This window comes from Malania oleifera, chromosome 13 (genome assembly GCF_029873635.1).
Source record: "Malania oleifera isolate guangnan ecotype guangnan chromosome 13, ASM2987363v1, whole genome shotgun sequence".
Lineage (NCBI taxonomy): Eukaryota > Viridiplantae > Streptophyta > Magnoliopsida > Santalales > Ximeniaceae > Malania > Malania oleifera.
The window spans coordinates 25749313-25774471 of record NC_080429.1 but is presented as its reverse complement, the minus strand read 5'-3'; the positions used below and the strand labels follow the sequence as shown (position 1 = coordinate 25774471).

Below are 25159 nucleotides of genomic sequence, written 5' to 3'. Positions count from 1 at the left end.
TTGGAGCACCGGTGCTGTTTCAAAAGAAACATGATGGGAGCTTGCGGATGTGTGTAGACTACCGCGTGCTCAACAAGGTGACAGTGCGCAACAAGTATCCTATTCCGTTGATTGTTGATTTATTGGATCAGTTGAGTCACGCCAAGTACTTCACTAAACTTGACTTGAGGTCAGGCTACTGTCAGGTGAGAATTGCTGATGGGGATGAGCCGAAGACTACTTGTGTGACACGGTATAGGGCATATGAATTCTTGGTGATGCCATTCGGGTTGACGAATGCGCCTGCAACATTCTGTACTTTGATGAACCAGGTTTTCCGTGAGTACCTTGACAAGTTTGTTGTGGTGTACTTGGATGATATTGTTGTCTACTGTTCCACTTTGGAGGAACATAAAGAGCATCTGCGGAAGGTGTTCGATAGGCTGAAGGGGAACAGTCTATATGTGAGGAAAGAGAAGTGCTCTTTCGCTCAGCAGAGCATCAAATTCCTTGGTTATGTGATTGAACAAGGTCATATCAGAATGGATATGGAGAAGGTAAGGGCAATTCAAGAATGGAAGATCCCAACGACAGTGAAAGAGTTGCGTTCCTTTCTTGGCCTTGCCAACACTACAGGAAGTTCGTAGAGGGGTATTCACAGAGAACGACCCCTATGACAGAACTACTAAAGAAGGGTCATGGGTGGAACTGGACAGAGGAGTTCCAGGGAGCCTTCGACGACTTGAAGGAGGCCATGATGAGAGATCCGATACTGGCTCTTCCGAATGTCATGAAACCCTTTGAGGTACAGACAGATGCATCGGACTTCGCCCTTGGAGGAGTCTTGGTACAGGAGGGGCACCCTGTTGCGTACAAAAGCCGCAAGCTTAGTGAAGCAGAGCGGAAGTACACAGCTCAAGAGAAGGAGATGCTAGCGGTGATACATTGTCTCTGTGTGTGGAGGCATTACTTACTTGGGTTAAGGTTTGTGGTGAAAATCAGGTGTTAGCCATTTCTTCACACAGCCAAAGCTGACACCCAAGCAGGGCCGATGGCAAGAATTCTTGGCAGAATTTGATTTCTCATTTGAGCACAAGGCGGGGCGATTGAACCAAGTCGCGGATGCACTGAGTAGAAAGGCCGAACTGGCGGCCTTACAAATGGTAACACATCTGACTTCAAGTACTGTTACCACAACGATGCGGGAGCGCATCAAGAAGAACTTAGCCAAAGATCCAGTTGCGTAGAACTTAATGAAACTTATCGAAGAAGGGAAGGCACGATAGTTCTGGATGGAAGATGGATTACTGATGACCCATGGTAACCGGCTCTTTGTGCCACGAGCAGGTGATCTGAGGAAGACATTGCTGAAGGAATGTCATGATACCATGTGGGCCGGACATCTAGGATGGCAGCACACTTTGGCCTTACTGAAGTGGGGTAACTATTGGCCGCACATGCATGATGATGTGGTTGATTATACCCGAACTTGTCTCACTTGCCAACAAGACAAGGTAGAGCGGAGGAAAATTGCAGGGCTGTTGGAGCCCCTACTAGTACCGTCCAAACCATGGGAAAGTGTCTCATTAGACTTCATCACCAACCTGCCCAGAGTGGGAGACGCAGGGTCTATGCTTGTTATTATAGACAGGTTTTCGAAGTATGGTACATTCATAGACGCACTGAAGTACTGTTCGGTAGAGGAGACAACACAGTTGTTTTTTAAGAACATTGTGAAATATTGGGGTATTCCCTATGACATTGTTAGTGCCCGAGACTCAAGATTCACCGACAACTTCTGGACAGAACTTTTCAAAATCCTCGGTTCACAACTAGAAATCTCTTCGAGTTATCACCCACAGATAGATGGACAGACGGAGAGATTCAATGGGCTACTTGAAGAGTACTTGCGCCACTTTGTTAACGCCAACTAGAAGAATTGGGTGCAACTACTTGATGTGGCTCAGTTTTGTTTCAATGCCCAAAAGTGCTCCACAACCAACAAGAGTCCTTTTGAGCTTGTTACAGGCCAGCAGCCGCTGTTACCTCACACAGTGGATGAGCCGTACAGAGGAAAGAGTCCCAGGGCGTACGTCTTTACCAAAGAATGGAGACAGATTGCTGAGATTGCCTGAGCCTACCTAGAGAAAGCTACTAAGCGGATGAAGAAGTGGGCAGATCAGGGGAGAAGACCGCAGCACTTCAACGTAGGTGACTTGGTGCTTTTTAAGCTCAATCCTGAACAGGTCAGGTCACTACGAGGACGAGATAGGAGACTACTTCGCAAATATGAAGGACCAGTCCCCATCCTGGCCAAATTCGGGAAGGTCTCCTACAAAATTGATCCTCCGACTTGGATGAAAGTGCATCCTGTGTTTCACGTTAGTTGCCTAAAGCCGTACAACGCTAACACTGACGATTTGAGCAGAAATCAGTCAGCCAGAGCAGAAGTGAGTACAGTGCAACCTGACAGACGTGAAGTTGAAGATATCTTTGTAGATCGAGAGTTCACATCCTCAAGGAAGAAGCGGCAGGAATTCTTAGTGAAGTGGAAAGGCCTTGGTGACGAAGAAATTAGCTGGGTTTCTGCGGAAGATATGCAACCGTTCGTAGACAAAGTCAAAGAGTACATAGCGTCAAAGTCTACGAGGACGTCGACCGCATAAGTGGGGGAGAATGTTACGAGCTAAGCTTGTTCAGGGCATTATGCTTGCTTGTGATCGCTTGCCTCGTGTGTTTGGGATGGGTTTCCATCATGTAAATACTAGTGTAGGGTTATTTTCCAGTATTTATTTCATTGTAAGCCAAATAAGGTAGTATGACTCCTCGGTCACTTTGATGTTTCCTAGTGCCAGAGTGAGAATAGCTTAGAGAGCTCTTTAAGGAAGGGTGAGTGTTCATCAGTCATTGTAAAACTCATTAGCAATTGTCAACATGCTTAGCCTACTTGCCTCCCTTTCTAAGTACACCATGTCAACGGAGGATTTGTTAATGAATTACGTTTGCTTCAATGTTTACTGCTTGCTTGCCATGACTTTCATGAATTGATTACTATTTCCGCTGCTATTTGAATGAATGTTAATGAAAGTGCTTCGTGGATGAATATTGGTAAATGATAAGGTGACTAGTTAAACAAGAGTGCTTTAGCTAGCGCTACATGGCCCTTCACAAGGGTGTGAAAATAATCGGACCGTGACACTCACCTATGTATTCATTATTTCATGCTCGCATGCATATGATCTTATGCATCCCTATGTTAATTTCTACTCCTACATGCATGGCTACTCATACATGAACTAGACACCCTTATACATACATAATTACATATGTATGCATGCATGTATTTTTATCCATGAAAATGCCCCATCACATGCATGTACACTCCTTCCTCACATATTCACATGAACATTGTGTATTAACCATGCTACAACCCGAACAAATAAATGCATGTGATATACATCCACAAGCATGCATGCACAATTGCCCTCTGCTTATTACTCTGCACACGGTAATGTTCAAACCTTAAGCACACACCCATGCATGTATATACTACCTGTGCACTTGGGCTCACTTGTATGAACACACATGAACCCTTCCCATGCATCCAATATATTAATGTGTGTTCATACGTTATTTAAGCCTCATGCATATGCACATGCATTTGTTACTACAATCATGCGCACACAGTTTTTAACAAACACAGTAGAAAAATTAAGAGAGAAATAAGGACATGAATTTTTATATCACAAGATAATCACACACTATTGGCTAGAAATGGAAATGGCCAGAGCTGGGGAAACAAAGATGGGAGGGCCTTGGACATAGGTGAGTCCAGGAGAATGCCTTGTTTTGGATGTTTTGGATCTAGAGAGCTTAAATAGGATGCAGGGACCTGGGTAATAACTGGAGGAGGCCTTTGCATAGGGGATAAAGAATCAGACCAGTCGGCAACACTCTGTTCAGCAAGCCTCTCCTCGGCCAATTATTGTTTCGCCTTTTTTTGTTTGACCGGTCATTAAACAAAATGGTTATTTGATAGGCCAAAGTTCCCTTGAAGATTAAAGCTTTTATTTGGTTGGTTGTTCTTAATAGACTTAACACCAACCATTTGTTGTGGAGTAGGAGGCCTTTTAATGCTTTAACTTTGGATGTGTGCTCTCTTTGTTTGATAATTCAGAATCACTTTCTCATCTCTTTTTGCACTGTTCTTTTTCTGTGAGCGCTTAGAATAAGCTTTTTGGTATGTTTGGGGACAGTTGGTTGCGTCCTCATTTGGAAGAGGATTTGTTGGCTACTATTCCTTTATGGGGTTTGGTAGGAGTGGAGATGGTTGAGTCGTGGAAGAGTGGGATTTTTGTGTTTTTTGGGGTGGAGAGGAATGCTTGTATCTTTACGGGGAAAAATATGTAATCATCTTTGGTTTGGGATATGATTCAGTATTTAGCTTTGCTTTGCACTTTTGCAGACGAGTGTTTTGAGGGGGGGGGGGGGGGGGGGGGTATTTTTTGGATTTACAGCATGATTGGAAGGTTGCATTATTTTTTATTGTAATTTTTTATTTTTTGTTCTGCTTCTTTCTAGGGAGGATTTCTTATGCTCCTTTTTATGCACATTCTTTCTTCTTTAATAGCATTTCTTCTTTTTATATTAAAAAATCATGTTAATTTTTTTTCTGCTAGTATTCTTCCATTTCATGATAAGTTGGATTTATTGCAGTAGGAATTCAAAAATTCCTCATGTCTTTGTTATATGAGGGCTTTATCATTTGAGCTACTTTTGATTTTCTCAGTTTTGAACACATGCCAGCCAAGGTTCTAGGCTTATATTATTGACAATTTGGAAGTATGATATATGTAAACTCATTTTGGTATTCATTTTATATGGTTGGTAGAATCTTGCAATCCTCAATCTAATCCTCCCCCTAGCAATAGGTAGGATCTTCAAACCTGCTATATTTCACTGACTATGGCAAGTGGTTTCAAATTTTATTATGGTGATAACCATCAAGTTCTATTTGGGCAACATTTCTGGTTCCATTTCCTTTCTTTGTATTTAATCATGTGCAAACTGCAAAAATGCACATCTGTTAGTAATAGTTTGTTTCTTGTGGTGCACCTTAACTTTCATTTTTCAGCTGCATGAGCTCTGATTTATTCTGTTCATGGTTTGTAGCATCATTCTTTTACATGGACCCCCGGGAACAGGGAAAACATCTTTATGTAAAGCGTTGGCTCAAAAACTATCAATACGTTTTAACACCAGGTTTTTCTAGTTATTTGTTTTCAAGTGTACATTATTTTATTATTTTAGTGAATTTGGGGATATACCTGGTGTATAAAACATATTTATCTTCAACTAATTTGACTCTGGTTTACATCTCCTTCAATATCAGGTATCCACAGTGCCAGTTGGTTGAAGTTAATGCACATTCATTGTTCAGTAAATGGTTTTCTGAAAGTGGCAAGTTGGTATGTAGTATTATATTGTAATTCTGGGGAAACAACATAGATGCGAATGCAACTTGCATATCTAACCTGAAATTTATATGCTATGAATCTGGGCAAATTGTTCACTTGTTTTTTTTTTTTGGGGCAATATTCTCCCATGTTTTAGTAGTACATGAAAGTTGGTGTGTTTTATTTGAATGCCTTTCTAGGATTTTCTTGTTCATAATCCATGGTGGTATGGGAAAAGTTTAAATTTAATGTTGTTATTGTTTTCTGAATTGTATTTGATTTTGGAAGATTTTTTTTTTTCTAGTGTTTAATTTATGTTATTTGAAGAATAAATGTGTTTCTTCCTCTGAAATTGTGTTTTTTAACCTATGTGTTCAATAAATGATTGAAATTGTGTTCATAATCCATTGTAAGAGAAACTGAATTTATTATTTTTTATTTATAAATTGTTGTTTTGTTGTTCATATTCTATTTGTTGTATTGTTACTGTATTATGAACAAGTTGGAACTTAATTTTCTTATTGTTTAATTTAATCTTATTTGAACGAATTTCAAATTGTATTTTGTAACCTAATTTGTTTGAATAGGAATTTTTGACGCAATTTTATTTTGTTCTTTTTTGCATGTTTTAGGTAGTTTAGTTTGTGGAAATATTTGTTAAAAGTTATGGTAAAATATTATTGTGAGGGTTGTTTCTCCAAGTTAGACTCAAAATCATTGGTAAATATTATTGTGAAATAGGATTATTTTTCCAAATTAGACTCAAAATCATTTTGTTTTGGTTGAATCATTTAGCTTGTTTAATATTTGTTAGTGATTTCTTAAAATTGTATACTTGGATATTATATGGTTGGATATTGGTTAAAATTGTATAGTTAAATTTCATGTTGCATTTTTTAACCTAATTTGTTCAAATAGGAATTTTTGAAGCAATTTTATTTTGTGTTGAGTCTTTTTGGATGTTTTAGGTAGTTCAGTTTGTGGAAATATTTGTTAAAAATTATGTTAAAATATTATTGAGAAAATAAGGTCATTTTTACAAGTTAGACTCAATATCATTGGTAAAATATTATTGTGAAATAGGGTTACTTTTCTAGATTAGGCTCAAAATCGTTTTGTTTTGGTTGAATCATTTAGTTTGTTAAATACTTGTTAGTGATTTCATAAAATTTTATACTTGGATATTATGTGGTTGGATACTGGTTAAAATTGTATGGTTGGATATTGTATAATTTCATTATTTGCTTAAAGTTATGTAATTGGATATTGTTTTATTTGATAATAAGGTTGTTTTGTTAGATTAGTGTTATTTAACAAGTTTGTGAAAATAATTAATTATTACTGATACCATTTTTTACAATTAGGGCTATTTAAGAAATTAGTGGAAGTTCTTAGGGTCATTTTTGAATTTTGTGGATTTTTTTAGTTTGGTTAATACATATTAGTGACTTCAATTTATACATTATTCATGGAAATATAATTGTGAGTCAAAATCATTAGTTTGATTAATGTTTATTAGTTATTAGAACTATCCTTGAAAATCATTTGCTTAAAAGTTGTATCATTTTCTTCCAAGCCTATAAAATTGACTATTTTTTTCTTCTTAAAACATTAATTTTTATTCTTAAATATACAAATGCATAATAGTTCATGAAATATTTGTGAAAATGTGCTAAAGTGAAACCGACTTATTGTTAATCGGTTTCAAAAAGGGAAAACTGAATTATGATAATTTGATTTACTTGTAAAATTGGACATGCATGCTTGGAAATGCAACCGAGTTATGATAATTTTCGGTTTCAACACAAAATCGAGTTCTCATAATTCGATTTATGTGTAAAACTGATGTGCTTGCGTGTATGTGCTTGCAAAATGCAACCAATTCATGTTAAGTCAGTTTCAACTCAAACCTGACTTATCATAATCCAGTTTAAGTGTACAATTGACGTGCTTGCATGCAAAATGCAACAGAGTTATGATAATTTAGTTTATTTGTAAAACCCGCAAGCTTGCATGCAAAATGAAATCGACTAAAAATCAAATTTTGTGGGCCTGGAAGGAAAACTAAGAATAATAAGTTTAAGAAATAACTTTCAAGAATTGTTCTGAAAAATGAATCACTAATAAATATTAACCAAACTGAATGATTTAACCAAACTAGTGGATTTTGATTCCAATCTAGAAAAATAACCCTGTTTTCACAGTTATATTTCCATGAACAATTATAAATTGAAGTCACTAATATATATTAAGAAACTAAAATTTTTTTCTAAATTAAAAAATGATCCTAATAACTTTTGCTAATTTCTTAAATAACCCTAATTGTAACAAATGATATCACTAATAATTTCTTATTTTCATGAATTTGTTGAAGAAAATTAATCTAACAAAACAATCTTATTGTCAAATAACACAATATCCAATTATAGAACATTTAAGAAAATAATGAAAATATACAATATCCAACTATACTATTTTGACCAATATTCAGCTGTATAATATCCATGTAATTTTAAGAAAGTACTAATAAATATTAATCAAACTAAGTGATTTAACCAAACTAATTGAATTTGAGTCTAATTTGGAAAAATAACTTTATTTTCACAATTATATTTTGCCACAAATTTTAACAAATATTTCCACAAACTAAGCTACCTCAAAATGCAAAAAAGACTAATTTAAAATAAAATTGCTTCAAAACTTTCTATTTGAACAAATTAGGTTAAAAAATACAATTGTAATTCTTTCAAATAAAATTATGTTAAACACTAACAAAATAAAATTCCAAATTGTTCATAATACAATAACAATACAGCAATTAGATTATGAACAACAAAACAACAATATATGAATGAAATAATAAAATTAAGCTTTTCCTACAATGGATTATGAACACAACTTCAAAAATCCCTAAGTCAACAAATTATGTTAAAAAAAAAAACTTCATGATTCTTCAAATAAAATTAAATCAAGCACTATAAATTTTCTTCCAAAATCAACTACAATTTCAGAACACAATAACAACATACAAAATAATTAATAAATTTAAAACTTTCCCACACCATCATGGTTTATGAACAAGAAAACCCTAGAAAGGAGTTTATACAAAAAATTTCAAATTCCTTCCGCAATGCACTATGAAGTACCTTCAGACTTGAACAAAAAAGTTTGCAGAAGCTTCAACACACAGATTTCAATTCAAGATCGCAATATTTAAACAATGAAAGTAGGATGAAGTTGTGTTTGGGAGTACGTCAAATCAAGTTTCATACTTTTTTTTTTTTTCAAAATAGCCAATGTTCACCGACAACCCTAGCCCCTAGCCCTTCAGTAAGCATTGGGGAGGAGGAGTGGGAGAGGGAGGGGTTGAGTGAGAAAGAGAGCCATGGAACTTAGACAGAAGGTTTGAAGGGGGGGGGGGTGTTCTAGTGTGTGTTGTACGAGGAAGGAGATGGGCAGTTGGAGTAAACATAAATTGAATTATGGTAAGTCAGTTTCACTAATAAAACTGACTTATTGTGAGTCCGTTTTGGTTGGCTGTTCCAATGTGAAGATGGCTCGAGGTCTGGCAAGAGGAAGTGGACTGTTGGGGAGTAAACATAAACCAACTTACCATAAGTCAATTTTAGGTTGGCTAAATTCAAACATGATAAATGACTTGCAGGTCTTAAACCGAATTTATGAAATTGAATTATGAAAAATGGTTTCATTTTGACATATTTATGCACATATTTTATGAATTATCTGTTGAGATTTTTTATTAAAGAATGACGTAACTCAAAGATGGGTCTCTCCCTCTGTGACACAAATCAAATACATTTTAATGACCATAATACTCTTACAAACTCAATAATTAACATAACACTAAACACACCTAATAAATAATACTAAAAGACCAAAATAACCATTAAAACTCTCCCTCAAGCTGGAGCATAGATATCATATGCTCCTAGCTTGTTACAAATAAATTTAACATGAGCATCCCCCAAAGCTTGGGTAAATAAGTTAGTAAGCTGCATGTCAACCTCGCATAAGTGGTAGTAATGAGCGTTTGGACAAGTTTCTCCCGAACGAAATGGCAATCAACTTTAACATGTTTTGTTCGCTCATGGAAGATTGGATTGGAGGCAATATGAAGGGCAGCTTGATTATCCCACATCAACTTTGTAGATTGAGAATGTGGAAAACCCAATTCTTCCAACATGTTCTTCAACCAAACAAGTTTACACGTAGTGCGATCTATAGCTTTATAACTTAGCAGTTTACCTAACTACCATAGTTTCTTACTCTTCCAAGAAACCAAATTACTACCAATTAAGATATAGTTTCTGATTGTGGATCTTTGGTCGGAAGACTCGGAATGCAACTGGACCCCAATTTGCATTTGTGTATCCCTGAATATAAGTGTGAGCTTGATCTTGATATAGAAGACCTCTCCTTGGTGCACCTTAGAGATATCTTAAGATGCAAATTATTGCGTCCCAGTGAGTTGTCCTCAGAGAATCTAGAAATTGACTCACAATTGTTGTTGTGAAAATTATGTCTGGCCAAGTGATTGTGGGATAATTTAACTTTCCATCAAGTCTCCGATATCATCCAGGATTAGGCAACAAATCATTCATATCTGACACTAACTTGTTGTTAGGATCCATGGGTGTATTGACCGGTTTGGATCCCAACAACCTAGTCTCATCTAACTGGTTAAGAACATACTTTTGTGACAAAACAGTTCCCATAGGAGATGTAGATAACTCTATACCCAAGAAAGAAGTATTTTAACGATTCCATATTTTGGTTTGAAACTTAGTTTGTAGAAAATGTTTAAGGCATTGAATACCTTGATCATCATCACTTGTAATTACAATATCATCCACATACACAATGAGAAGGATCCTACCTAATGGAGTATCTGAGTATGACGATAAAACATTTTGTGATCCACTACACACCGTCGAAGGCTAAACTCAAGTACTACAACATTGAATCGACCAAATGATGCTCTGGGAGACAGTTTTTAACCATATAGTGCCTTCTTGAGTCGACACGCTAAGCTTGACTCCCCTTGAGCAACAAACCTAGGCGGTTGCTCCATATAGACCTCCTTCTCAAGATCACCATGCAAGAAGACATTCTTCACATCTAATTGATGCAGAGGCCAATGAGAAGTAGTGGCCAAGGAGATGAACAAACGTATTGATTTAAGTTTGGAAACTAGGGAAAAGTGTCAGAATAATCCGAACCAGATTTCGGCTGAGTGTGGGTTGGTACTAAGGTTTAGGTTAGATCACGCTCTGATGTCATCTTGAGATTTTTGATTAAATGAATGACCTAACTCAAAGATAGGTCTCTCCCTCTATTTATAATGCAAATCAAATACATTCTAATAACCGTAATACCCTTACTAACTTTGACTAATTAACATAACACTTGCATTTACTGAAAGACTAAGATAAACATTAACACTATTATATGTTTGTATATTTAAGAATAAAAAAATAATATTTTTCGGAAAAAATGCTCTTATGAATGCTCCCCTCGTTCCATTCCCTTGTCATCTATGAACCAAACATTAAAGTTGAGGAAATTGAAAAGCAATTGCTTCCATTCCTTTCCCCTACTTTAATCTGAATATGATTAAGTTATTGCATGTGGAACCCAAAATCTAGCAGTATGGAGCAGCAATGGCAATTTTTTTTTTTAACCTGGAAGGGTATCAATGTTCAGTTGAGTCATGGTTCTTGCTTTTGTAGTAATGGGTGGTTCTTTGTCAGTTGTACAGTGCTATTACACAGCTATTACCATCACTTAAACCCAAAAAAAAAAAGGAAAAAAAAGAGAATTTGATGCACAACAGATGGCAACAGAGAAGAAGCAAGAAAATGATAGAAACTTATGATAAAACCAAAATAAGTAATAGAAAATAAATGGGGAAAAATAAAAAGAAAAGGGAAAAATCAGAGGAAGACTCAATTTAGAGCTTAATTCTCAATATTCATATGTGCCTCTCATGATTATACATCAAGCCTTTGTATAGGCTTTCTTTTAATAAGGAACAATCTCTAGGAAATAATTTCAATCCCAAACATTTAGACCCGAACATAACTACAAAAATATTTGAATAATAGATAACACAATTGTTTTGGTGGTCTGTGATTAATGCAGCTATGTACCACATCCAAATATTGCATTAATGTTGAAGTTGGATTTGCTAGTTAAAAAAGACCCTTCAAACTTTTTGAATTTTCATAAATAACTTACAGTGCATATTCTCTCCAATTAACTTATGTTGGACAACACTTGTGTAACCAATTGCTAAAGTGGTTCTGACAGCAAGTCACAGAAATGCAAAAGGAAGTTCACTGATTCTATATTTTAAGGAACATAGTGAAGCGCAAATATATAGTACCTGTTGTATTGAAATGTTGCTCTGCATCCTTTAAAAGAAATTTGCCTTTTTTAATGAACCACTTCCACTTTTATGTCCGGCATATCATAAATTGATTTTATGATCACCTAGCGGGTGGTATGTTGAACCTAATTGCCATTAGAAGCATTTCTTTCCCTAGAAAAATGCTTTTATTATATTCGACTTAATTAAGATATCAAATATTAGATTGAATTTTTTTTTTACTTGGAGGCATATCTTGCAAGATTAGGGATGACAATCTAGTCATAGGGCTGGCATGTTGTTTTAGCTATGGTAAATACATGTTTTACTTGTGGTTGTGGCTTGTGGCACTTTTCGTGAATCTGTTGAACAGTAATTCTGGTTATTCTTGAATAGCTTCTTGCTTCTGTTTAACATATGCATTTAACACATTATTTGTGTAATTAATTGTATTACATGATGATAGAAAAGGTAGAACCAAGGAAAATTATTCATAGGTGTTTGTGGAGTTTCATGCATACTCATGGTTTTCACTAACCTATATTCTTTTGATGGGATGGCCATGTTAATTCTTGATTTCAGGTTGCAAAATTGTTCCAAAAAATTCAAGAAATGGTAGAAGAAGAAAACAATCTGGTATTTGTTTTGATTGGTGAGATTTAGTATGACACAATATTGTACATTTAGTGCTCACTTTTTTATCTTCGTGTTTATAATATTCTATTTTAGTGCTGCAGATGAAGTTGAAAGCCTTGCAGCTGCTAGAAAGGCTGCTTTGTCTGGTTCTGAACCTTCAGATTCTATTCGGGTATCATGGCTCCGCATCTCAAAATCAAATCTCACATCTCAAAATCAAATCTCAATTTCAGTCTACTGTTACATAAACTGATGAAAGAGTAATAATTAGTTTATTACTTGGCTAAGTAGTAAGCTGGCCTATTTTTTAATGCATTTGTGACTTGAATGTGGCTTCCCAGGTTGTGAATGCTTTACTGACGCAGATGGATAAATTGAAATCCTCACCAAATGTGATAATTCTGACAACATCCAATATAACTGCTGCTATTGGTATGTCTGTAACGACATATAGATTTTATAAATTGAGGTTTTATAGTTCTATAAATACTTGAGTTAAACTCCCTGTACTTCTGTTTTTGTTTTTTCCTTTTTTTTTTCTTAAATTTAATATTTTCAGCACAATACTTAAACTCCGAATGCTGATATGGCCTCATTTTTTAATGCTCACAATTAAGCTTCCTGTTGGCAAGCCTCTCTGAAAAATGGACCTGATACAAACTAATTTTAACATATTGATTCTGGTCCACTCCATGATATTTTTATCCAGCTCACCTATGCCATCTTCATCAGCCATGGAAGATGGAGGTATTGCTATTGAGTTTCTTAGTCCAACTTGAAAACTCTACTAGTAATTTTCTGGATGAATTTTAATAGGATACCGACAAATTTGAATGCCAGCTGTACATTTTTCAAATAGGAAACAAGTTTGGAAACTTAAAATGTGAAATAAACATTAGTACTGATAATTCTCCTTTTCTTTTTTTTCTGTGTCATGTTTATAATTTTAGATTACTAATAAAAATACCATTTGATTCCAACCTACTTAATCAATAAATGTTGGTTAAGAAGAAAATGCTCTACAATGATGCAAAATTGTTTTACTAGAAAAGGGTTTGTCTTCCTATATAAAGCTCTAGAAAAAGAAGTACTAGGATGATCTCTTGTTGGCATCAGCCCTTTGAGAGCCTTTTTGCCCTGTGTATTCAGCCTCTTCATATCAAGTTTTGTTTGCTCATCTCTTTGCTTTGTTGAATATTCTCTTGTATGTTTAATCCCTTTGCTTATTCATTGAATATTCTGTTGTATTTTTTATCTTTATTGTGCAATCCGGGTGATTTTGAGCAACAAGAATCTTTTGTATAGCTTCTCAAAGATGTATCTTTCCTTATTATTGTCCAATTTTAGTATTTGATGATGTATTGTCTTGTAAATTTTCTCCTAAACCCTCTTTGCAAGTTTGCATATCACGTCCACCCAAATCTCCTTCCTTAGCTTGGACTATCCTCTAAATGCATCTTATGATAAAAGACCTTTGACTGGACATAATTGCTTCTAGATATTGGTAATTGTTGGTACCATCATATGTCGAACACAACTGTTGAATCTTTTGATCATATGTTTTTCATTGCTAGGTGACTCAATTAACCCTTCCTCAAGTTGGCAGGAATTTATTTACTTCTCATTTCTAAAATTCTTCTCAACTCTAGTATTTGTTTTATATCCACAATACTTTCATGTGTCTTATTTTGAAAGAAGAGAATAAAAGAAGCTTTGAGAGCATGTTCAGGAAATGTATAATTCATTGAATTGAACTCTTCAGCTGGACTTTGTCGGGGGTCATTTGATGACTATAATTTCTATTACTGCTCTGATCACTTTTATGTTAGATGGTGGTGGACCAGTGGTGGCAGCATGCCATACAGCTCTGACCTCATTAGCTCCATAAAATTCAACATTGATGGATGCCTTTTAGGAATTCTAGTGTATGGAGCATTGGTGCTCTGGTTTTTTTTTTTTTTTTTTGCGTAATCCTGAGACAGTGAGGAACTTGTCACACTTCCAGTCGTCCACTAATTGTTTTGGAGAAGAAAAAACTTGAATGGCAAAAATTAGGAATGTTTTCTTTTGTTTGGAAAATGTCAAAGGGTAGAGGTGATCTGAACGTCATCAACTAGCAATCTCATTTCCACATTTATTACTCTAGTCCTGAAAAAAGACTGCTACTAGAATTAAAGATTTTAGACCAATTAGTTTGGTTACAAGTGTTTTAACTAAGCTTCTATCTAAGAGATTAGCAAGTCTTGGTGGATACAATCTCCTGTAATCAAAGTGCTTTTATTGGTGAAAGACATATCTTAGGTGCTGCGTTGGTGGCAAATAAGGTGGTTGAGGATGCAGTTAGAAGAAGAAGAGGCTTGATGGAAAGGATTACGGTGAGTAATGAGGATCTGCCCATTTCTCATCTTCAATTTGCTGATGATACTATAGACCCATTGTGGTCCGCAGCATCTGCCCCTTCCCTGGACCCTGCATGCATGGGAGCTTCATGCACTGGGCTGTCATTTTAGTTTGCTGATGATACTATTCTCTTTCTTTCAGAGAATATGAGCAGCTTCTTTATTGCGCTAACCATTCTATAGGTTTTTGAGAAGATATTGGGGTTGGAAATTAATTTCTCCAGCGCTATGTTTGGTAGGCAAGAATGGAATGGAATGGAATTCTCATTCCGCCCTTTTGTTTTCATTCTCATGTTTGGGTGTGCCTTGTTCGGTGGGAATGCCCGTTCCAGCTTCACATTGATTCCCATGTAAAGTTGGAATGAACATTCCATTCAACAAATCAAGGAATGCTCATTCTATCCCCAAAGTGAGAATTGAATACGAATCATAGAGACTCCCCATTCCTAGGATAGTTTGAAGTAACTTACATAACGAACAAGGAAAATTTTTGAAATTATATATCGATAACGATTAATTTTTAAAAAATATTAAATTCAATCAAATATCGATGATAAATGTTTAGCTAATTAAACTTTAAATCAATAAACACTACTTGAATGTGTCAAAAAATAAGTATCAATTATAAATAACAGTATTTAGCTATTCCACAGTGTAACCTTCCTAGACCATCCCTGTCATTCCAATAAGAATGTCCATTCCTTTCTAGTGTCACTCCATGTTTGCAACAAAGCAGTAGAATGGAATTACTATTCCATTCTTCATTTTGGTCCATTCCCATCCCATTCTTCCTAGTCCCTACCAAACATAGCATAAGAGTGTTATAGCGAAAATATTTATTGACCTGAGTTCAACTGCCAGGTTAGCAGGTTGCAGTGTTTTGTGGTGTTCTATTACCTACTGGGAGTTCCTTTAGGGGGCAATCCTACCGCTGGTTCTTTTTGGGACTTGGTCTTTCAAAGAATTTCTAGGGAGTTAAATGGGTGGAAAGGAGCTTTCTTCACTTTTTCTAACCCCTTGCATCATTTATCCCTTTTTAGAATTCTTGTGAGATTTGCCTGGAGACTAGAGAAGTTGATGAGGGATTTTTTGTGCTCGGGTGATGGCGAGTGGGAGAGAGATCATTCAGTAGGGGAACAATGTGGATAGGTCTAACAGGGAGGGAGGTCTGGGTCTAGGTAATTTGGTGTCAATCATTCACTTGGTGGGAAAGTGGTCATGGTGTTTTCTTTACAACACATCTTTCTTTGGCACAAGGTTATTCATAGTAAATCTGGACTTCTGAAAAATGGGTGGGATGCCATTGCAGGAATTAATACTTTAGTCCTCGGACGATCTTTCTTTCCTATTGCCTATTACACAGTGGGTAATGAGGAGAGAATCTGTTTTTGGGAGGATAATTGGATTGGGTTTGTGCCTTTGGCTATTGGGTCCTCGTCTTCTTCGTGTATATAATCTTCATGAATCTCATGTTGATGCCTTCCTTATTTTGCAAGAGGATTGCCAATCTTGGGATTTTCTTTTTTGGGAGGAATCTCAATGAGGGAGAAATTAGTGAGCTCGTTTCTTTGACTATTGTGATTGATTCTTTCTCTGTCCAGTTCGGTAGTGATAAATGTGTTCGGAATATTTCTTTTCTCATTTGATCCATAACCCTAACATTAGCCCCCTTTGCCATTTTTTCTAATCTGGAAAGCTAAAGTTCCTTCAATGATCAAGGCCTTTTCTTGGACTGCTATCCTTGAGAAAATCAGTGCTAATGATTTACTTGAGCAAGACCTAGCAAGGCCCTGTCTCCTGATGTTTGTCTCTGTTCTAAGAATGGGGAAAACTTCTCTCGCTTGTCTTTTCATTGCCTTTGCCTCTTTTCTTGGGGTCTTTGGAATAAATTGTGCGGAACATTTGGTGAAAATTGGATGTGCCTGGCTTGTTTTGAGTGTTTTTGTATAATTAATTATATTTGGAGGTTTAGTAAGAGGAAAGAGAGGAAGGTTTTGTGGGGGTGTTCTGTTCTGGCTATTATTTGGTGCATTTGGTTTGAAAGTAATGTTAGAATCTTTAGTATGTTTCCACTTCAGTAGTATGCTTTGGAGAAGAGTGATCTTCATTGCATCTGTTTGAGGCTTGACAAAATAATTCTTTTGTCATATTTCTTTGCAAGCTATTCAATGGGATTGGTTGGCTTTACTCTATTACATTTTTCCTGTATTTATTTATTTATTTTTCCATTAGTTCCTTTCCTTTTCTAATGTGAGGATATGTTGTTCTCCCTGGGTTTTTTTTTTCCCTTTCTTTATTGTACTTCTTTCTTCTTTTAATGCAATTCATTTCTTATCACCCCCCCTTCAAAAAGATGAACTTAATTTTTCAGTGGCTTGTAGAATTTCAGTTTTGGAAGGAATTAATACTAGAGCCTTTAAATTGTCACTTCTCTTGGAGTATAGAGTGGGCAACTTGGAGGATGACTTTTTTCCCCCCCAAAATGTCTACTGATTATATTAGCTGTATTTTCCTTTTGTCGGAATTCTCATCCTTAGATCTCTGTAGTCCTGTCCTAGTTCATTTTCTTCATATAATTCCATCATTTGTTGAGCTGCAGATATTGCTTTTGTTGATCGAGCTGATATAAAAGCATATGTGGGTCCTCCAACTCTTCAAGCTCGTTATGAGATACTAAGATCCTGCTTGCAGGAACTTCTACGAACAGGAATACTATCAAATTCACAGGTGCAGTACCTCTTTCTAACATTTACATCATTCAAATTCGACCCCCTTCCCCTTTCCTTTACCCAACCAATTCCACTGTTAAGTGGGCATGATCTGCTGAACTAATGCCCTTTAACTTGAAATTTTTAGGATTGTGATCACATCTTGCTTCCAAATTATGCTAGTCTAAAGGAGAAGTTAAATATGCAAGAGCCGCAGAGTCCATTACATTTGTGTAAACAGTTGGTTGAAGTTGCTGAAGCATGCGAGGTCAGGGACTGAAATCCATCTGTTCTTGGCAAATTGGGCAGTTTTTTATTTTGCCCCTATGGCCAAAGAGAAAAATGAATTGATCAATCCTAATATGCAGTTTTTGGTTCTTTGCATGTCCCTCTGCAGGGTTTGAGTGGAAGATCATTAAGAAAGCTTCCATTTTTGGCACACGCAGCCCTCTCCAACCCGAACAGCTGTGACCCTAGCAAGTTCTTATGTACAATGATAGATACTGCCAGGAGAGAGTGTTCTGAGTTACTAGAGTCATGATCAATCTCCCAATGTAAAATTACATGCTGAGGAATGTGAAAATGCACTGCCCCTTTGATGCCCTGCATCTCCACCTTTTCTTGAATGCATTTTTCTTTTATGTTTTATTCTGATTCTAATAATATTAGATTAACCATATGAATAATGAAGAACAGGTGCAAGAAGCCATTACTGTGGCCAAAATGATTTGCATGAAACTTGAGTTCTTGGCCTCCTTCATCCAGTTTCAATTAAATTGGGTCATCTTAGGGAATGCTTAATCAGTCAAAAATACAACGGACTGCTGGGTTTATCCTTTTTTAAACAAGATTTCTATTTAATCAGGCAAACACTGAAGCAAAAAGATTTTCTGCATTATCAGATGAGATGAAAAACTCTGCATTCCTAGTTGCATTGTAATTTTTCCAAAAGCTATTTTGTAATTTATCAGAAAAATTGAAGGGTAAAAAAAAAAAATGCTATGTCTTATAGAAGAAACAAACAGCCAATCTGAGATGACTGTCCCATCAATTTTATTTAAGGGTATAGCAGCCAGCCAGTCAGCTAAATGTCCAATAATTTTAGTAAACGAGTAGTGTCCATTGTTCCACTAGTATTCCAGAAGTTCTAGCAAACCCACATTCTGAATATTAAATGCTTAAAGGTACCAAAATAAAATTTCCCGGAAATCATAGAAAACAACACTGTTTCGCTCCAAAATATAAAGCGTTCCCACAGCACATTTCAACATTATATTTTGTTTAAAGCCCCACACTTGCTTTCACACCTAGAAGGCTCTCTCAAGCATCCTGGAATGGAATGGAATGAAAATAAGGCCTTTATGACCAAAGCGCGCCCTAGCAGAATAATATCTCAATACGGCCTAATCAATCTGCTGAGGGTGATGAGGATGGAAAGCTCAAAAACTCTCATTTACTTATAACATAAGGAACATAATTATTACATGATTTTAATCATTGTGTGGTTTCATTTGATTCAAAAAAAAAAGAAAAGAAAAAGGATAAGAATGGCCAACGATGCCTCTCTGCTACAGCCTAACCTGAGCGTAGAAAAATATGCAATTACAGCCAGTCTCACTGCAGAAGTTTCAGCTGTTTCCATGCTGATTAACATGAGAAAATACAAAAAGAGAGAGAGAGAGAGAGAGAGAGAGAGAGAGAGAGAGAGAGAGAGAGAGAAGTGAATTGTTAATGATCAGCGAAGGAGGGAAAGTGGTGACGATATATGACTGAAACAGGGGAATGGGATCAATTGGGGACATTCTTTTTTCTTTTTGAAAGAAATGAATTACGATTGAGGATTGAGGATTTATTTTTTCTCTTTTGCGTAAAGCAATGCAGCAGCTGACAAACAGATTTTAAACAGCACCTAAAATTAATAAAAAGAAAGATGAACCGAATCTCTAATCTAATCAGTAATCACGCCGAAAAAAAAATGCTCACACTCTCATCACTCTCTGTTCCTCTTTCGTCTCTCTTGAGTTTGGTGAAGACGTTGATGTTCTTTGATTACGCAGATCACCGCCCTTGGGTGTGCGGAGGCGGCCCCGGCATCAATGGAACTTGCAACCAAGAATGATGTCACTTTGATCTCCCTTGATTTTGCATCAGCTATAAAAGATTTTACTTTTTCTTCTTTTTTTGTTACTGAAGAGAATAAAAAAAAGAAAAGCTATGGTCTCTGTTCTTCTCAATTATTATTATTATTTTTTTTTTTTCATTTTTTAATTCCCTTCCCATTCCTCTATAATTTAGAGTAGCCATACAGTAATATGTTGTAATGCTCAGCCTGCATTTAAAATTGTAACAGCAAGTTAACTTGTTCATAAAAGGGTTGCTTCTTGCTTTGTCTCTTTGATCAGTTTCTTCTGCAATATAAAATGCCTATTACTTCAAAACTTTTAGGAGTCCAAGGACCCAAATAAGTGTTAAACATCATCCAAACCCAAAATAAGTGCTCTATGATCATCCTGTAGTTGTAATCAGAGAGAGAGAGAGAGCCAAAGAAACATTCAACACAGAAGACTGAACTGGGTTGGGAAATGGGGAAAATGGAACCCCAACACGCAAAGAAAGATTTATTCCATCAAATAATATCAACATAGAAATTCTCTTTGATCCCAAAAACAAAAACAATGTATGGAATGAACAGCTCATGCAAAGGAGAGAGATTAAAAAGGAGCTTGAGATATTTGTTGGTGGGTTGGATCGGGATGCGAAGGAAAGAAAGATAAATAAATAAATAAATAGATGAACCAGTTGTTGTCGTTTTCTGTTTGTGAAGAATGATAATCAAGAATTGAAACTAAATTTAATTAATAATAAAAGAGCGAGGAGATTAATGGTATTACAGAACAGAACAAAAGAAAAGAGAGATGGACATGGAAAGCAGAGGAAGCAGTCCAAATACAAAACCCTTAGGGAAGTTTGCTCTGTTAAGGTTAGATAAACACAAACACGTCTGCTCCCCCAAAACTGCGGCTACAAGCAGAGCATTAAACCCTCTTCTGATCGCTCTAGACCCTCACTGTTGCTGCCTTCAATTTTTTTATTATAAGAGAGAGATGAGAGTGAGCTGCTGCTGGTTTTATGGTATTTACTGGAAGATGGACGAAGACGAAGAAAAACACGCTGGGAGGAGGAGGAAAATGCTCCATGCAAATCTAGCTAAATGGAGTAGCAAGATTCACTAAATCTAGCTACTTGATCCAGCAAGATTTGTTTAAATCTCGCTACACCAAGTAACGAGATTACGTCAGAGTCATTTGAAGAATTATTTTTCAAAAAGGATATTATTTAATATATATATTTTAAAAAAAGATAAATTGGGAAAAAACTCTACACAAGATCACATGCTATAATGAAAGAAGTCTTTTGAGGTCAGGTTTACATCGTAATAATGGTTCTGTGCAAAGATAACCATGTTGACATTGTAACTAATGATGTTAGAAGGAAGCTGTCATGCTACCGGTTGAGATGAGGAAATCTCTTGGGGCTGATAAAATATCCATCATAAAAACTGGATAATAAAACAAGAAAATTCTGTGCAACACAGAATAGAACAAGGCATCAGAGTCCACAAATCCTACCACATGGCTTGAATGAAGTCAATGAACCACAATGACTTGGACTGCAACTGGTTAATCAAGTACTTGCAAGAAGATTCTATGCAAAGCGGAAAAGAGCAGAGCTAATTGAGCATCAAAGTCCCACCATCCTTACAAGAGGGCACAAAATGGACCCTAATGACTAGGACCTGCAACTGGATTATCAAGTACCATAAGCATTCCTTATGTCAATATTTAACAGTGAGCTGTGTTTTCATAACTTGCTGATCACATCAGAAATCAGTGTGCTTGATAAGATTGCACCTGGTTCATTAAACAATTTAAAAGTTGTTTTTATTATATAGACAACAAGAATCACCCTATGGTAACATAAATTAAGATTGAAACACTTGAAAGAATTAAAATAACAATATGGTTGAAGTGAAATGGGGGAAAAAAAAAGGAAAGAGGAAAATCTAACCTAGGAAGCGCCCAGAGAGTTAGCTAGTACAACAAAACTTCAATATGATTTCCTCTTATTTTAGGACAATGTCAACTAGTAACCTTGTTGCTACTTGCAGAACCAAAGAGCTTACAAATGTCCACATGCATACGAATATGATGAGGGCACTTATAAAGCAGATCTTTTGCCTCAGAATGCCTGCCTTCTTCAAAAAATGATTTAAAAACACGAAGGTAAGCTGAAGGGGAAGGGTATTCCTTAAAACTTAACACCTTTAAAAATTCCCAGGCATCCTCCACTGTTCCAAACCTTGAAATATATGCGTCGAAAGGTTCTGGGAAAGGTGGGTAGTTGTGTTTCTTCATTAATCGAAGAAGCTCTAATGCTTCTTCAAGTTTCCTCTCTCCCAAAAGCTTTTGGATTAGATTTTTATATGTATCTTGCCAAGGTCTTAATCGAGCCTTATTCACCATCTCAACAAGAAAAGTGTATGCACCATTTATCCTCTTTTGGCTAAGAAAAGCACTCACTAACACATCCAAGAGATCAGCATCAGCATTACACTCTTTCTCCATCATCTTTGAAAAACATAACAATGCCTTATCTAGTTCGTTAGCAGAACAACACCCTTGAATCAAAATGGTCCAAGTTTTCAGATCAGGAAGACATCCACGCTCTTCCATTTCATCGAGAACCTTACATGCTTCTCCTAGTCTCATCACTTTACAAAGTCCAAAGACTAGTTGACTATAGGTGATATTGTCAGGTTCATATCCTGCATTTCTCATGGCCTCCATAATCTTCTCTGCTTCATCGAACCTTCCCAGTCTCGTTAGAGACCTATGAATCCCATCATAAGCAGCTTTGGAGAGGGAATGACCTGTTGCCTCATATTTCCTCACAACTCTAAATACCAAATCCAAGTTTGGCTTGCTACTTGCTGCGATGGTCCGCAAAAGTAGGATGCAATCCTGAATCGAGGGCTTATATGGACCATCCATCATAAGCTCATAAAGTTTCACAGCATCCTCCATCATCCTGATCTTCTGGAACTGCCTTGAAATCTTTATGTAAGTGTCAATATCCATTTCATAACCTGCAGTCTTCATCTCCTCAACCATGTTCCAGAACTCCGCAATTGAATCACCTCGAGCAAGTACCCTCACAGTTGCATTATAAGTAATACTACTGTGTTCATAGCTGGGCCCTTGACCTGCCCAGTGAAAAAACCTCAGAATTTTTGGAGGGTGTCCTCGAAGCTCCTTCAGAACACGCAATACAAAATTATCTGAGAGAGATATCTTAAGCTCCCCCAATTCTTTTCCAACCACATCGTCCCACTCGGACCCTATAACGATATTGACTACCTTCTTTGCAATAGCATCCATAGCATTATCTTGAACCATCCTATTATAGAAATGGGTTAATGCTGCAGCATCACTAGCCATTTTCTCTTTCCTGAAAATTCCTAGAATTGTTATGTAAGTTTCTTCATCAATATAAAACCCCTGTTCTTTCATTTTCCTCATGGTGACCCAGAACTCCTTCATGTACCCACCATTAACGAATGTTCGAAGCATTAAGCTACATATTGCACTACTGGGCTTAAACCTACTTTTTTCACAGACCCAATTGAAAAATTCTGAAGCTTTCTCTGGGTCTTTATCAAGCTTCCTCAAAACGTAGATAACAGTTTCATGGGTCAATATTGGGATTGAATTTCTCAACTCATGTTCTAACTCTTCGGACCAATCGTTGCACAATATAAGCTCAGCAATCGAGTTTGGCTTTGAGGAGAAGAAATTCTTTTGATGGGTATTGAGAAAATCGTAAATACAAGTCGGTTTAAAGAGAGAAAAGGGACAAGGAGAGAGATTGGAAAACTGAATCACCTGAGATGAAAGTGGTTGAGTTCTCAAAAGCAGAGCAACGCGGCGCGAGTTGGCGAGTCTGAGAGATGCTAAGACACCCTTGGCCCGATTCATGGCTGCCTCCGGGACTCAAGATTTTCGAACTTCGACCAAAAAACGGATCAGTACAGAAAGGGTATTTCGAGGGTTTAAGCTGACAGGACGAACCTGTTTTAACCAGAAGGAGGGGGGGTGTGAACATCCCATTTTGTGCTTGCCGCTTGGGTCTCATTAGTCATTAGGGGTTTTAAGAACCGTCCTCTTTTTTTGAACAATTCACAAGTTTAAAATATTTGTGCAAATCATCAAAGTTAATTTAATTTAATTTTTGAATAAATTTTAATGATGGTGTTGATAGATGAAACTATCAATACAGTTGCATTTGAATCTTATGTTATATACTTCATCGGTATTTTTCCAATCTCGGATAAACAAACCTATTTTTCTATAGAATAAGAATTCTATAGAATAGAATTCTATTCTAATATTTAATAAATAAAAAAAAAGAGTTTTGCACCATGAACCCATCACCTAGATGGGCTTTATAAAATCGCGTAGGAAGGAATGCAAAAATAGAATTTATTCTTATTTGATTTCATATTTAAGGATGTAATGATAGTATTTTTGAATCATGTAATAATTGTTATGTTAAACCAAACATTGATATAAGCATTATATATATATATATATATATATTTAAAAAAAATATAATGCAACTAAACATAATTATTTTTAAAAAATGTCATTTTTATAAGGGGGATATCTTATTTTGAAGAAAGATATCATGAAAAATACTTTTTTTTTTCGGTATTATAGAATTTCAAAACAAAGCTATTGAAAAAGAAAGAAAGAAAAAAAACAAAAAAAAAAACAACAAACTCGAAGCCTCTAAGTTAGAGAAGGAGAACTTAAGTCACTAGGAAAATACATCATATCCAACATTAATAAAGTAGGTGAAACCATTTGATCACGTGATCATACACTAATTCCTTTCACTCAAAGGTATGTTGACAAGTTAAACTCCAATTAAAACATTTGAAATTAAAGTAATATTTGATTCAGAATGAAATTTGAAACAAGAGTTTTTTTGATTAAAACTAGTTTGGTGCACATGCGTGCACGTGGTTACTTTTTATTTATTTATTTATTTTATGACATTTTAAAAAAATGAAAAAAATTATATAATTTTTCCAAATAAACTTAATAAAAATTAGTTCATATTTCAACATTTTGTATAACTATTTAATAGATTTATGCAGTTTCACAATAGGGTGATCAAATGTAGCATATTTACCAACATATAATTATATAATGAATATTATTACTTTAAAATTTACTATTTTATATTTTTAATAAGATATGGAAGTCCATAAATTCCATATATGTTATTTTACAAACCTATGTGAAGGAATAATATGTTCTTCTAAATCAAATACCATTCCAATAAATTTTTATGTTGAATTCATAAATAATAGCTATAAATTAAAAGATATAGTAGTCATAAATTAGATCAAATTCAAGAATTTAATCCCTAAATCTCATCAATTTATTTACTATAAATGCTTTTGTTAGGCTACAATTTTTATCTACTAATGTAGCTATAAATATCTTTACACCTGAAGAGAAAATAAAA

The 25159-nt window shown here is 35.7% G+C and overlaps 2 protein-coding genes across 3 annotated transcripts in view; one reads left to right on the top strand and one right to left on the bottom strand.

The window, feature by feature from the left end:
* LOC131145558 (pachytene checkpoint protein 2 homolog) overlaps nt 1-18214 on the top strand; it is a 33844-nt gene extending 15630 nt beyond the window's left edge. For both annotated transcript variants that reach the window (XM_058094704.1, XM_058094705.1), the window contains 8 exons: nt 5152-5241; nt 5372-5447; nt 12406-12475; nt 12561-12631; nt 12801-12891; nt 17458-17585; nt 17715-17834; nt 17964-18214. In XM_058094704.1, the coding sequence (XP_057950687.1) occupies nt 5152-5241; nt 5372-5447; nt 12406-12475; nt 12561-12631; nt 12801-12891; nt 17458-17585; nt 17715-17834; nt 17964-18107 (790 nt within the window). In that variant the 3' untranslated portion in view covers nt 18108-18214. The remainder of the gene's footprint in view (nt 1-5151; nt 5242-5371; nt 5448-12405; nt 12476-12560; nt 12632-12800; nt 12892-17457; nt 17586-17714; nt 17835-17963) is intronic.
* Nucleotides 18215-21485: 3271 nt separating this feature from the next.
* LOC131145557 (pentatricopeptide repeat-containing protein At3g48250, chloroplastic) lies at nt 21486-23768 on the bottom strand. The gene has a single exon (XM_058094703.1). The coding sequence runs from the start codon at nt 23599-23601 to the stop codon at nt 21706-21708; it is 1896 nt and encodes a 631-aa protein (XP_057950686.1). The 5' UTR covers nt 23602-23768; the 3' UTR covers nt 21486-21705.
* Nucleotides 23769-25159: the final 1391 nt, after the last annotated feature.

Excerpts from the sequence above, each read along its gene's own strand:
- LOC131145557 (XM_058094703.1), bottom strand. The coding sequence starts at position 23,601 with ATGAATCGGGCCAAGGGTGTCTTAGCATCTCTCAGACTCGCCAACTCG.